At 43.5% G+C, this 15,329-nt stretch overlaps 1 protein-coding gene and 1 long non-coding RNA gene across 3 annotated transcripts in view; one reads left to right on the top strand and one right to left on the bottom strand.

Annotated features, from left to right (window-relative positions):
- The window catches only part of LAMB1 (laminin subunit beta 1), a 79,402-nt gene that overhangs the window by 44,820 nt on the left and 19,253 nt on the right, over positions 1-15,329 (top strand). For both annotated transcript variants that reach the window (XM_009243142.4, XM_063726116.1), the window contains 4 exons: positions 2,767-2,930; positions 4,650-4,874; positions 6,183-6,397; positions 7,080-7,176. In XM_009243142.4, the coding sequence (XP_009241417.3) occupies positions 2,767-2,930; positions 4,650-4,874; positions 6,183-6,397; positions 7,080-7,176 (701 nt within the window). The remainder of the gene's footprint in view (positions 1-2,766; positions 2,931-4,649; positions 4,875-6,182; positions 6,398-7,079; positions 7,177-15,329) is intronic.
- LOC129060445 (uncharacterized) lies at positions 4,872-7,084 on the bottom strand. Its single transcript, XR_010140906.1, has 3 exons — positions 6,931-7,084; positions 6,667-6,821; positions 4,872-5,397 (listed from the first exon to the last, which is right to left on the bottom strand). It is a non-coding gene; the product is annotated as an uncharacterized LOC129060445 (long non-coding RNA).

The following is a 15,329-nucleotide window of genomic DNA, read 5'->3' as shown; positions in this document are numbered from 1 at the left end:
TGTTAGTGAAAAACTGAGTATGTGATTAACTTTTGGCAAGAAGATGTTCATGGAGGCAAACACGTGGCTCTCGGCTCAATGCTAGAACGGTATTCAAGAATTTGGAGGTCCCATGGACTACCCCTTTGAATAAAAATTATCCCTTCCATCCTTAAAATTGTGTTGTAAAAAGATAGCAAGGACACAGTTATACAACAGTGAAAGGAGGAAGTTAATATATTGGGGTCATCTTTTTCTTTTCTGCCCTGTTTTCCATTATTGTTTTTTCAAAGAGAGATAGAGAATAAGTACGAGAGAAAGACATGAGAAAACAGAGAAAGACATGAGAAAAAGATTAACAGGGAGCAGAGAGAGGAGGGGGAACAGAAGTAAACAGCAAAGGGAGCTGCCACAATGCTGATTCAGAATCAGCATTCACACTGTAGCATGCATTTGAATGAACATCGTGTCAGAATGGCATAGTTGATATCTGTGACCAGCTTTGGATTTTATTTGTAAAGGGTTTTGAGAATGAGAAAGGGTATGGGAGAAGGAAGATTTTTAACTCTAGGTTTGGGTGTGCAAACACTTGATTTTAAGTATTTGGAATTCTACTATCTAGTTTGAGCCAGTTTCTCATCATTCTTTTTTCTCATTCCAAGATAACCAGAGTTTCAATCCTGTGAATTTACAAAAAAACTCTACACTTAGATTGTCCCCAAGGGGAGGCAAGAAATGAACACTCAATTTCTATCATGATTTATTTGGATTGCCTCCAAAAGACTTGAGAAACAAATTGAATCGGAAATCCTTGGACCTCAGTTCCTGGCCCAATTCTGCTTCTAACTTGCTTTCTAACCTTGGGTGAGTTAGGATATCCAGGTTTTAGAAAACTTTTTTGAGACGGAGTTTTGCTCTTGTTGCCCAGGCTGGAGTACAGTGGTGCAATCTCGGCTCACTGCAATCTCTGACTCCCGGGTTCAAGCAATTCTCCTGCCTCAGCCTCCCAATAGCTGGGATTACAGGCTTTTTGTTGTTGTTTGTTTTGAGATGGAGTCTCATTCTGTTGCTCAGGCTGGAGTGCAATGGTGCGATCTTGGCTCACTGCAACCTCTGCCTCCCGGGTTCAGGTGATTCTCCTGCCTCAGCCTCCCAAGTAGCTGGGATTACAGGCACAGGCCACCATGCCTGGCTAATCTTTTGTATTTTTAAGGGAGATTGGGGGGGTTTCACCGTGTTGGCCAGGCTGGTCTCGAACTCCCAACCTCAGGTGATCCACCCGCCTCAGCCTCCCAAAATGCTGGGATTACAGGGGTGAGCCACTGCATCTGGCTGGAATATCCAGCTTTTCATAAGTAGAATAACTAGGTTGGATTAGATTGTCTCCAAAGTTCCTTCAAGATGTTATGTTGTAGGACATAAAAAAGTAACCTAATTACCATTCATCTTGACAAGCAGGCTAACATAGTAAAAGAATGTATTGCTAAAAGGACACCAAGTTCAAATTCTGGCTTATTATTTAACTAGTTGTATAAACTTTGAGAATCCTTTGACCTCCATGTATTTGTTATCTTTAAAGAGTGGAATTGACGTGTTGGATGTGGGAATTAATAAGTAACATGCCCCATCCCTGCCTGAGTTTGGCACCACCTGAGAGACAAACACAGGGGCTACACAGCTGGAGAGCGCCCCTGTCACCCCCTCAGCTAGAGTACTGGGAAAAGCTGGGTTGTAGGACATGGCTTTAGACCTGTGGCCACCGTGGGCTTGCCAACACATCACCCCTCCCAGGCATAGGCAGAGGCTGGGATAAGCCCTGCCTAGGAGGACAGACTCCGTAATACAAGGAGGGAGCAGAACTGAATGGTCAGGACAGGCAGGCAGCTGATAGAACAATCAAGTGCACATGGGGAGAGGTGGCTCTTCCTCTGGGGAGCAGTGAATGAGGGGCCAGATGAGGCCATGGGTGTCACTTGAAGGCAGTGGTCCTGCAAGTAGGATCATCAGTATTACTGGGGACCTACTGAATCAGAAACTCGGTGGGAGGAGCCCAGTCATCTGTTTCAGGTGATTCTGATTGAAGCTAAAGTTTGAGAACCACTGTTCCCATAGTAAATCTTCCACATGAAAACATAGAGGGGCAAATCACCTGAGGTCAGGAGTTTGAGACCAGCTTGACCAACATGGTGAAACCCCTTCTCTACTAAAAATATAAAAATTAGGCTGGGTGTGGTGGCTCACACCTGTAATCCCAGCACTTTGGGAGGCTGAGGTGGGTAGATCACCTGAGATCAGGAGTTCAAGACCAGCCTGGCCAAGATGGTGAAACCCTGTCTCTACTAAAAATACAAAAATTAGCCAGGCGTGGTGGCGCATACCTATAATCCCAGCTACTCGGGAGGCTGAGGCAGGAGAATCGTTTGAACCGGGAGGTGGAGGTTGCAGTGCGCTGAGATCGTGCCACTGCACTCCAGCCTGGGCAACAGAGCAAGACTCCATCTCAAAAAAAACAAACAAAAAAAAACAGCCAGGTGTGGTGGTGTGTGCCTGTAGTCCCAGCTACTTGGGAGGCTGAGGCAGGAGAATCACTTGAACACGAAAAACAGAGGTTACAGTGAGCTGAGATAGTGCCACTGCACTCCAGCCTGGGTGACAGAGCAAGACTCTGTCTCAAAGAAAACATGAGGAGTGGAAAAGAGTGTGCCCAAACAGAACAGTTTTCAAGACTTTCCTTGGAAGAGGTTTCTTAGAACTGTGGGGTCATGGCCTGTTCTCTGACTGATGCAGGTGCTTGGCTGGTTACTATGGTGACCCCATCATTGGGTCAGGAGATCACTGCCGCCCTTGCCCTTGCCCAGATGGTCCTGACAGTGGACGCCAGTTTGCCAGGAGCTGCTACCAAGATCCTGTTACTTTACAGCTTGCCTGTGTTTGTGATCCTGGATACATTGGTAAGTCGTGTACAGACTTTGGGAGACAAAGAGGGAGGAAAAGATGTCTTCATGAGTTCATTGTTAATGAGAAAAAAAGATGCGAAGTGAACCAATTAAGATACTTTTATAATTTTTAATTAAAAATTAAAGTTAGAAAAGATGCTCTTTTCCTATTTGGCACATGGGCTAGAGTCAATTCATGTTGAGTCTCTGATAAGAATATTATAACACAAAGCCGGAAAGTAAGCTCATGCAAATCTAGATAGAAACCCTGTGGAACACTTTTCTGTTATTAAACATTAGAAAGATTAACTTAAATTTTACTCCTGCCTTTCTTTATCCAACTCCTAGCGAAAGTATCTCAAAGCTGTGAGGTTACCAGATAGTAGTCAGAAAAAAGAAAATATCATCCAGGGAATCACAAGATGGCCAAATACATTCTTCACTGTTATGATACTCACATTATCTATCAAGATTCAATTAATCTAGCTGGGTTGTAAAAAACTCCCTCTTATTTCATCCTTGAAGCCACTGTTAAAAATACTAATTATGCTTATACGTAACTCAGTAAATATTTTTTTGCATATAATTTCAGAATTTCTTAGGGAAATTGGTCATCATTAAAGATCCCATTTTTCAGGTTGCTCACAGAGGAGTGGTAACTTTTCAGTTTCTGTAATTCTTTGTTTTGTTTTGTTTTTGAGACGGGGTCTTGCTTTGTCGCCCAGGCTGGAGTGCAGTGGCACAATCTCCACTCACTGCAAGCTCCACCTCCCGGGTTCACGCCATTCTCCAGCCTCAGCCTCCCGAGTAGCTGGGGCTACAGATGCCCGCCACCATGCCCCGCCACCACGCCCAGCTAATTTTGTTTTTGTATTTTTGGTAGAAGATGGGGTTTCACCATGTTAGCCAGGATGGTCTCCATCTCCTGACCTCGTGATCCACCCGCCTCGGCCTCCCAAAGTGCTGGGATTACAGACGTGAGCCGCCGCACCCGGCCCACTTTCTGTAATTCTTGAATTAGGCCGGGTGTGGTGGCTCATTCCTGTAGTTCCAGCACTTTGGGAGGCTGAGGCAGGAGGATTGCTTGAGCCCAGGAGTTAGAGACCAGCGTGGGCAAGATGGCGAGACATCATCTCTCCAAAAAAAAAAAAAAAAAAAATTTGCAAAATTAGTCAGGTGTAGTGCCGCAAACCTGTAGTTCCAGCTGCTTGGAAAGCTGAGGCGGGAGAATTCCTTGAGCCCAGGAATTCAGGGCTGCAGTGAGCTATTATCATGTCACTGCATTCCAACTTGGGTGATAAAGCAAGGCCCCATGTCTTAAAAAAATGTAATCCTTGGATTAGGATTTTTACATGAAGCTACACTTTACATTGTTAGTTTGCTCCCAACCTGCTCCACCCCCATGTGCTCAGAAGCTAAAGTCTCATGTGCTAGGACCTAACTGTCCATACCCGCTGTGGCCTCTGAGGCAGCCGCAGCACTGTTAGAGACTACAAAATGTTAGATTGGTGCAAAAGTTACTGTGGTTTTTGCCACTGAAAGTAATACTGCCTTCCTCTCACAGCTCAAAGCCTATTCTTTCCCCTTCAGATGCGATCACCCTGGGCTCTGTAAATAGCACAGCGAAGATGAAGCACTGCCACGATCAGCTCATTCTAGGCATGAGTGTCGGTGCACTGGTGAGCTTTCAGTCAATAAGCTAAACATCTTGTGCTTGGTTTTATCGGGTGACAGGTTCTAGATGTGACGACTGTGCCTCAGGATACTTTGGCAATCCATCAGAAGTTGGGGGGTCATGTCAGCCTTGCCAGTGTCACAACAACATTGACGCGACAGACCCAGAAGCCTGTGACAAGGAGACTGGGAGGTGTCTCAAGTGCCTGTACCACACGGAAGGGGAACACTGTCAGTTCTGCCGGTTTGGATACTATGGTGATGCCCTCCGGCAGGACTGTCGAAGTAAGATGCACATTTATTCTGCCCGCTCCTTAGAATGACTTCCACCTTTTTTTCATTATCAGCAGATTTTATTCTTCCTGTATTTATTTCACTTGGGAAAACATTTGTTCAGAGAGGTAACATTTCACTTTCAACTAAAGAAAGATAAGACCAAATTTTTTTTTTTTTTTTTTTGAGACAGAGTCTCACTCTATCACCCAGACTGGAGTGCAGTGGCATGATCTCAGCTCACTACAACCTCCGCCTCCAGAGTTCAAGTGATTCTCATGCCTCAGCCTCCCGAGTAGGTGGGATTACAGGCACCCCCCACCACGCCCAGGTAATTTTTGTATTTTTAATAGAGACGGAGTTTCACCATGTTGGTCAGGTTGGTCTCGAACTCCTGACCTCAGGTGATCCACCCGCCTCGGCCTTCCAAAGTGCTGGGATTACAGGTGTGAGCCATTGCACCCAGTCATTTTTATTTTTTTCTTTACATCCACATTTTCTGGCAGGAGTGAGGTCTCAAGATGTGATTCAGTGCCTGGGAGAGAGAACAGAAAAGAAAAACCATGTAGCTGTCCCCATGATAAATGGCATCCAGTAGAGGGTATTGATGGTGTGCTCTGCCCATGAACTTGCTGGTTGGATGGACTTCGAAATCCTAAATACCCACTGTGGTCCCACCTTTTCTAGTGGCATTGATGGAATAGAGCCTTCCAGCTTAAGGAAGAGAAGTAGTAGCATCTCTAACATCTCTCTTTTGGACCTCTTTATTTCTCTCTTACCAAGATCAACTAGCATTTCCTCCTGCTGCAGCTGCACAGCCCCCAGGCTCCTGGCTTTGTTTATACAAACATGCGTGGAATGCTAGGGACCAGCAGGACTGGATTCCTTAAAAGCCTTAGTAGCTTAAAGGGCTTTTACCTGCTATGTCCGACACGTTTATTACGGCTATTCTCTGCCAAGAGTTTGAAATTATTAGATATCTCAATTCCCACTGGCATATTTTTTTTTATTATTTCCAGTTAAGCCTTCAATTTTGAAATGACTCAGCAGCATCTTGTCAAATCTGTGTATTTTGAACATACTTTTAGGTGAAATGTGTCATTGTGTGTATTTGGGAAATGTCAGAACTGTGTAAGACATCATGAGAACTTCTAAACAGTAATTTTAGTTTTATTTTTGAATCACCTCCATTTCTTTCCTTCTTTGCATTTCAAAGTCAAGATCTGAAGTGGGAACATCTTAGCGTTTAGATGTGGCTAACATCTGCATGCCTGTGTATGTGGGAGTATGACAATAAGTAAATGTGATGTTCTTTTTCAGAGTGTGTCTGTAATTACCTGGGCACTGTGCAAGAGCACTGTAATGGCTCTGACTGCCAGTGCAACAAAGCCACTGGTCAGTGCTTGTGTCTTCCTAATGTGATCGGGCAGAACTGTGACCGCTGTGCGCCCAATACCTGGCAGCTGGCCAGTGGCACTGGCTGTGACCCATGCAACTGCAATGCTGCTCATTCCTTCGGGCCATCTTGCAATGAGGTGAGGGGCTGCTGCTGGGGATGATGCTTTTATGAGCTCAGGTGTCAGCCCATGGTGACTTTGCCCCAGTTAGAGCAAGGCACCAGGGCACACAGCTTGAAACACAGTATGGCCTGGATCTTAGCTCTCATTTGTACCCCTTGGCTGGGTCTACATAACTGTGCACAGAGTCCCCATCAGACACATCCATAGCATTTCAATAGAGGGTCCCAGCTGCAGATGCAGACTCACATAACAATAGACAAGGGTGTGCTAATTCTCTTCAGTACCTGGCCGCTGAAGCAGACTCTTTTCTTAGCTTCTCAACTTGAACCAATTAGCCATACCCAGCATTGTAAAAAGTGCTGTTGTTTCCTGACACATGCTAAGGAGGACATACTCCCTAAGTCAGGCAAGTCAAAGGTGGCCCAGGATTGTGGCTGATCTGTGAGGATAAAAGTGAGGAAATATGTAAATAATAACATGCCACAGACCTTTCCAAGCCCTGTTGCAAAAGAGCAGTTAGATGTTGGCATGGGGCTCTCGACACCTACGATTGAAGTGGGAGTCCCTTTTCCTAGTCAATGGAGACCTTCTCAGGTAAACAGTTCATTCCCGCTTCTAACTGGCAGCTAGAAAAAAAAAATGACAACTGGCTTCTGGCCTGAAGCCTGCTTGACCAAGATCTGTGTTCTGGCCGCAGTTCACGGGGCAGTGCCAGTGCATGCCTGGGTTTGGAGGCCGCACCTGCAGCGAGTGCCAGGAACTCTTCTGGGGAGACCCCGACATGGAGTGCCGAGGTGAGTTGTGGACGTTCTCGCATTGACTTGATCAGAGAGTGGAGGGAACGGGGGTTCTACAAGAGCCTTCTGTAAATTATATAAAACAGTACAAATTAACGTGTCTATAAGAACCTGTATTTAATTGCAAAAGAAATTAACACTGATTGTTTAAAAAACAATCTAACAAATCTAGCCCTGCCCATAAGTATAGGTAGTCAAGAGTGGATGTGCATACTCTCCCGGCCCCACACCCTGGGGTAAAGTTTGTTTCTGTGTGTCTGTAAACACACACACACACTCACCACAAATACACACAGAGCTGCTTTTTAAAATACCTTTAACCAAAGTGGGACCATGTGAACCGTATGTTTGGCAAAGTGACTTTTTATCCCCTCTGAACAGTATTTTGTGGCCAACTTCCTTGATGGCACAAGAAGAGGTAAATGGTTATCCTAGTAAGATCACTGGATTCAGTGGATCAACTAGACTCTGCTGACAGTTTAAGCTCTTGGCGTATGTGCGTAAGATAACATCCCCACCAGTGAAAACTGGAGGGCAATGTCATGGAGACTTCGTGCACAACAAAGGGCTCCAAGCTTAGGGGCTCCAAGTCAGTTTCATGTGAATAAAACCCAGATTTTCACCTAAGCTTATGATTAAACAAGACAAAAAAAAAAAAAAAAAGATGGAAACATTTTCTTATGAACAAAAACTTGTTAAAATTATGTGAATCATAAGGATTGCTTGATTTTTAAGGTATTGCAATTTTTTTTACCTGGAAAATTATTTTTCAGATCTTAAAGTCAAAATATGGAAAAGATTGAATAGGCTGTTGCAACTCCGTTTTTATATTCTTTCCTACTTGATTTTTTTCCCTGTTTGTAACTGATCATTATGGATAAAAATTTTCTGTAGTTTCTTATGTGCTCTTTGGTATATTTGTTGCACATCTGAAATTACAGGTCTCTGTTGGACTCTTAAATTTTTTTTTTTTTTTTTTTTTGAGACGGAGTCTCGCTCTGTCATCCAGGCTGGAGTGCGGTGGCACAATCTCAGCTCACTGCAACCTCCACCTCCCGGGTTCAAGCGATTCTCCTGCCTCAGCCTCCCAAATAACTGGGGTTACAGGCAGGTGCCACCATGCCCGGCTAATTTTTGTATTTTTAGTAGAGATGGGGTTTCACCACATTGGTCAGGCTGGTCTCAAACTCCTGACTTCATGATTCGCCCGCCTCGGCCTCCCAAAGTTCTAGAATTACAGGCGTGAGGCACTGTGCCTGGCCAGGACTCTTAAATTTTTAAAATGACCGTTTTCTTTTTTTGGACACAACTACAGCAAGAAATAATACAGATCTTCAAGTTGGCAACTCATTCAATATCTCCTATAGAAGGTCAGGAACCTAGAAACTGTGTTCCTTCAGGGTGCAAACCCGTGTGTTCCTTAACAGCAGAAAAAGGTCAGTGGGCAAGACCAGAACAAATTAGATATGATTTGTTTTTTAAGTTGAGGCTTAGCCAGAAGGGTTTGTATGGACCTCTTAGATTAAGGTTTGTTTCACAGTGGGGATAATGTTTGCTATGTCAATAAACAGGTACTTTTCTTTCATCATTCTCCAAATTTGGTTCTTAATGAGATCTGACATCCCCTCTTCCATTAGAATGTATTGAAATCCAGTGGACCAGTTTCTCCAGGATGTCTCTTGAAAGTAAAACTCTGCTTAAAATCTGTTTTTTCCAGGGCTCTAATCACTACTCTGTTAAATTCCTCAAACTTGTAATGCCCCAAGGCTTTATTTTTTCCAGATAATGGCTCTATAGTTGCTCATACCCTGATTCTGTCAGCATGTGTCATTGGCAAAATAGCTTTCTCTGCCAAAGCCTTCTGACCTTTGGCTCCATCTTAGCTTTGTTAGCAGGAAAGGCCTGCTACCCAGAGTCAGAGTCAATCAGAGAATTGTTCATGTGGTCCTTATAACTTTACTCCTTACCCTTTTATCTTTTCTTTAAACTTCGCCTCTAAATCTGCCAGGGATTATAGGAACCTTGTCAATTTGTTTGGGTCAAAAGTTAGATCCTGTCTTAGAAACTCTGCAAAGAGTGAGATTCATGGCATCATTGTTCACCAACTTCTTTGTTCATTTTATCCAGAAGAAAGGTCAGCTCATTACGTAAGAAACTTTTCATCAGGAAAAGCAAACAAGCGATAAAAAACAAACTAACTATTCTGCAAGGAAACCTGGTTTGTTTAAGGAGAATGTATTGAAACTGGATATGTCTGTTCCTTTTTACTTCTCCCTTTGGCATTTCCTTTTTTTCTGTAAGATAATCATAGAAATTTAGTTAATGGAGAAACTACAAAGATCACATGGCTTTATGGTTTGCCCATTGTGCTGGCCAATCCCGGTGGCACGAGAGCAGCAGGGATGCAGACAGATGAAGAGATCCCATAGCCAAGAGTGTAGGTCCTGGAGCCAGGCTGCCCGCATTCACTTCAAGCAATTGGTACTCCTGTATTAGAAGAAAACAAAGTCCCTTCTCATCTCCTCACCCAGTATACTCCTCTTTTTACTCAGCTTGAGAGGAATCTTTCCAATCCTCTCTGCATTTATATGTATACATCATTCATATTTGTGACCCTAATGATACCCAGTCAGCTCACACCAGCAAGAAAAAGTTGGTTTCAAGCCCTCTGGAAGTATTGGAAGCTCCAAGTGAGCAAAAGTGAAAATACCCTAAGAGATACTTCCAGGTTCTAGATCTAGGTGTTCCATTTTCCCCTTGTTTTCCCACTACATTGTCATCTCTCCAACCATATCTTTAGTTTTGTTTTTTCATCGAAGACCAGAGAGCCCCTTTCCCCAAAGTGTTAAAATCTGGGGTGAAGGCAGCTGACCTCATTGCAAACTTTGGCAATTCAAAGTTATAAAATGTTAGCCGGGCATGGTAGCTCACGCCTGTAATCCCAACACTTTGGGAGGCCAAGGCGGGTGGATCACTTGAGGTCAGGAGTTTGACACCAGCCTGACCAACATGGTGAAACCCCATCTCTACTAAAAATACAAAAATTAATCAGGTGAGGTGGCGCACACCTATAATCCCAGCTACTTGGGAGGCTAAGGCATGAGAATCACTTGAACCCAGGAGGCAGAGGTTGCAGTGAGCAGAGATCGTGCCACTGCACTCCAGCCTGGGCGACAGAGCAAGACTCTGTCTCAAAAAAAAAAAAAAAAAAAGATATAAAATGTTAGGGCATCTTTCTTTGGGGTGTTAAAGTAGACACTATCTCTCCTTTGTGCCCACAGTGGCTGAGCTGGGGTGGGGACATTTGGAAATTTGGGAGGAGGGGAATATTTTGGGTCATCACCATAATGAGGTCATTGCTATAGGCACTTGGTATGCAGGAGCCAATAATAATAAATGTCCCACAGTGCTTAAGGCAGTCTGTCAAACAGAGAATGTGTTGGGTCCTCAATGCTTTTAGCACTCTTTGGAGAAAGCTCATAACCTACAAAGCACCCAGAGAGAGTGAGAATTGATTTGAGTGGACAATGGGGGATTGATTCATGACCAGCTATGGGACCTGGTGCGGACAGGGTGGCAACAGGAGTAGGACCAGTGTGGCCTGTGAAGGCAGGGGCCAAGATGCAGAGGCAGACAAGGCTCTTGCTTATGTTTGTGCTGGAATGCATTCACGAATAGAAACAGGAGGACAGGGGATTTCGGAAGGGATGGGCCCAGAGATCAGCAGGGACAAGAAGAGGTGTCATTCAAAATTAGATGGAACTATGCAAAAAGAACAGCAGCTCTTTTCTCCAGTTATGTAATTGCTTGACAAATATGTTTTCAGTTGAATTGGTTTGTTAGAGGGCATAAATTTAGACTTTCTGGTGCCAACTAGCTAACAATATGCTTATAGAAAGATTTAAGTCCTAGCTAAGTATTCTCCTTATGGAAAAAAAGAATGTAGTTATGTAAAAGACAAATGAGTTGAGCCTCCAACTTACAGATTGTTGAATGTTCCTATTGTCCAGGCGGGCTGGGGCTGTTGGTCGATGGTGCCAAGCCTGAACAAGCCCACCACTGTGCTGGGATGGAGAGGGAATCTCATCCACCCACCATGAACGTGCTGGAGAAAAGAGCCCTGGAGCGCTGCACTGTCCTCCTCAGGAGCCAAAGGGTCACAGGAGGAATCTTTCTGTTGATTCATGGATAGCAAAAAGGAAGGGTAGAGTTTCCATTTGGGGCCTCTGGCTCTTGGAAAAGGGCAGTGTCTCTAAACCCAGGCAAACCGTAAATGTGGGGCATAGGCAAGAGGCTCCATGTAGTGGCCACTTCCCCATCGTGCTTGTTTCTCATTCTGTGTTTTTTAGTAGAAAAACACAGTGTGTTCTTTTGCCCAGACATTAATCTTTAGAATGCCTCTCTTTTCTAATGTTGGGATTTCTTTCACAACCACCCACCTTAATATTTCCATTGTGACTCAGAAAATCAGACTTCATTCGATTCTTTAGAGAACTGTAAATACTGTTGTCAGTAGAGTGAAGTCTTGTCTTATGTAATCCTAATTACAGAATGTTCTCAGAAGAGGTAGGCTAGACCAGAGCTGGGCAGACCACAGGCAGAGGCCAAATCCAGCCCCCTGCCCATAGTAGTTAATAAAGTTTTACACCCACTTGTTTATGTATTTTCCCTGGCTACTTGTGGGCAGCAGTGCCACAGTCAAGTCACCATGACAGAGACAGAATGGCCTGAAAGCTGGATTTACTATTCCAACTTTTACATTAAAACTTGATGACTCCTGTGCTAGACAGGCAGCTCATTTCTGCAGGTAAAATTATATTCATCCCCAACTTTCATTCCAAAATTGAAGTTATATTACTGAGGCCAAAAAGGGAAAAGGATAGAAGAGAATGTCAGAAAAAAGAAAATCCCATGTAAGAAATAAAAATTATTTAAATTGCCCTTGCTTTTAGTAAATAGAAATGCCTAAGTAAAGTATCAGTAAAATTCTTGGCATTGCAGCAGATCCTGAGTCCCATGTTGCTTTGAGGCAAGGTCCACAGCAGAAGAGAACCCCATTAACTGAATTTTAGGGTGTAGCACTTTCTCTGTCCCAAGGCAAATTTAAGTTTCCAACAAAAAGGATAATCAGCCCAATACTGAGTGACCAATGGTGTAGAGTGGGGAGTGGACACAGAGAGAACAGCTGATACTGTTCTGCCACTTGCAGGCTATTTGGGGACATGGGGTACATGAAGTAACAAGATAGCAGAACGTAAGTGGCACAAACTTTTCAGTTGTCAGAAGAGGGCAAGATCAGTAGGAAATGGAGTCATTAGAGAAGGGTTTGCAGAAAAGATTAGCTCTAGTGGCCATCTACAGAGAACGTGCTGAGTGCCAAGCACTTTTAGGCATATTATATAAGTATTCTTAATTTTATCCTTGCAACAAAGAACCTATGGGGGTAAGTAGCATCTCCATTTCACAGTTGACTAATCTCAGACTCAGAGAGGTTAAGGGATTTGCCCAAAGGCTTATCTGGAGTGAGGAAAGAACTGGGATCTGAAGCCGGGCCCATGTGGCCCTGTGTCCCAGCTGTTTCCACAAGCCTGGGGGCTCCTCATTGACAGCTGGTATTTAGAGAGGAAATTATCATCCAAGCTAAAGGACAATACAGACAACATGAAGCAGCATGGCTCTGGGAGGTGCCCTCGGGAAACAGTCTTAGCTGGAGAGTCATGGAGAGATTTGCTTTCACCAGATTGTGTGAAGCCTTCAGTGCTAGGCCATTAAGGGTAGACTTTGTTCAGTGGGCACAGGAAGGTCTGGAGGAGGAGAGGGAAGGATGTAAAGGAAGCAGGCAGTTAGATCTGTGTGATAAATGGGTACATAGACTATTTCCCATTCTGGCATTGACTTGCTAGTGTTTTCCTCTGGACCTTAGTATCTTTAAAATCGGTACAATAGCTTTCATTTACCTACCTCTTAACAATTATGTTTGAAATGATAAGAAAACTTAGTAAAAATAGAGGAAGCCTACTGGCCACAGAACAGAGAGTGTGTTTACAGATGAAAGTCAAATTATTATGGCTTGTTAAAATGATTATCTCATTTAAAAAATACTATTCTTCATCATCTTGATGATTTGTTCATCTTAAAGATTAGGCAACAACTTTTGCTATATATGCTCTCCTTTCCAAGAGAAAGTTTCTGATTCTCTGCCAAGTAATCCCATTTCTTAAAGTAAGACTGCTTTATGCAGGTCATTTGGATTCTGATTCCTTTCTCTTAAGAGAGAAGGAACCCACTGGACCTCGTCAGCTGCAGCCTGAATAGTCAGTTCACAGTTTTTCAGATCCTGGTGGGTGTGTGAGATGATGGGAGAATCTCCTCCATACATTAGTGTCCATGAAGTTTTACTAACTTGTCAAGTGTGAAATGACCTTTCTGCTTCAGCCACATGAGTGTGGGAGTTTCACTGAAAATATTCTTGAAGTGGAGGGGGTCTTTTTACAAGGTTGTAAAATGTGGGCCTTCTGGTGCCTGCCTCTTAGGTGACTCCAAGAGAAGCAATTCTGGAAATTCAATAGCCAGGGAAGGAAGCACATGACCAGGGGCTTCAGCTTGAAATCAAAACCTGGTGCATTTGAGACTAGTTATTTGGTGCTCTCCTGGAGAGTCAGGCCCAACTTCTTCAATAATGACATGGCAATCCAGTCATCTGTGAAATTTGATGGTTTACTTTTCAGTTGGGAGAAAGGAATGTTGGTCAGTTTGGCTGAACTGGTTGTTGACTTCTGGAGAGAGCCGAAGCTCTGCTGGCTCATTGGAACTCTTGCCCAGGCTAATTTCCCTCTGCCAGATAAAGAGGGAAGCCTTATCTGCCTTTTAAGTCTTTCAGGATTGGGCTGTTTTCCCCTTAAAGATGCCTATGACAGAATGGGAGCAAGACATGCCTTTAGCAATGAAATAAATGAAAAATGATCAGAGAAATTAAAAATAAATCAACGTATGCATGCATCCCTTGACCTGAGCATGAATCCAGCAAAAACCTAATGTTTAGGACTGAACAAAGGTATACCTTTGCATCATCTATGGGAAAGAAATAATTGTCTAAGCAAACTACAAGCATATGCAACTCTGCCTCAGTTGTGTCAAGCCTAAGGGAGACAGGGGTGAGTAGGCCCCAGAGGGCTGCCTCACCCTGACCACTGGCTGGGCCCTGTAGGGCAGGGGTAGACAAGGTAAGTTTTATTACAAGTGGCATCACTTATTCCTCTGTTATGTAGGTCCTGAGATTTGTGCATCAGCCTACACTGGTGAACTTCCAAAGTCGTGATTCTGCTCCAGCTCCATCTTTTGAAGGGTATCTCTTTCTCCATCTCTCACACACACACAACAGACACATGCATACACACACACACACACACACACACACGCTCTCTTTTTTTCTCTAATATACAGAAAGCGGGCAGAAACAGCTGGGAAAGTAACAGTCAGTGCTCCACAAAACAGGGTCTCATGACTCTGAACATCAGTATCTCCTGGGAACTTGTTAGAAATAAAAATAGTTCTGGGCCCCACCCAGACCTACTGAATCAGAATCTGGGGATGGGAGGAGAGTAGAGAAGCAATCTGTTTTTTATAAACCTTCCAGGTGATTCTGATACCTACCCGAATTTGAGAGGTGAGGACCCAGGTGACTCGGGTAACTTTTAGCTTTCTGGAAGATGACTAAATTTTACCAAATGATAATGGAAATGTATTCCTAAAATCTAAACAACATAAACTCTTAAGGTACTAAGTTATTTAAGTTATTTATAAGTTATCTAAGTTCTTCCTAATCTCAAAAATCGATTAATGTAGTGGTTTTCCCAAGCCTTTCTCATTATTTCTCTTGGGTGTCACTGGCATTGACTTCCACTAAAAAAAGATCCCGTGGTCAAATGAGTTTGGCATACAACTGGATAAAAACAATATAAAACAAGTTATTCCTGCAGAACTCTTCTGAGTCGGTAATATGCTGACACTTGTTTTTAATCTTCAAGATAAGGATATAGAATTTTTCATCATGGGATAGTTTTTTCAAGGAACACATCATAGAATGGATGGTCTACGGATCACCATTAAAGTTATCCATGGTTTGCCTAAGCAGCTTCCTGATTCATTAT

This window comes from Pongo abelii, chromosome 6 (genome assembly GCF_028885655.2).
Source record: "Pongo abelii isolate AG06213 chromosome 6, NHGRI_mPonAbe1-v2.0_pri, whole genome shotgun sequence".
In the NCBI taxonomy this organism is placed as follows: Eukaryota; Metazoa; Chordata; class Mammalia; order Primates; family Hominidae; genus Pongo; species Pongo abelii.
Note: the sequence above shows the minus strand (reverse complement) of the source record. Positions and strands in the feature narration are given on the sequence as shown.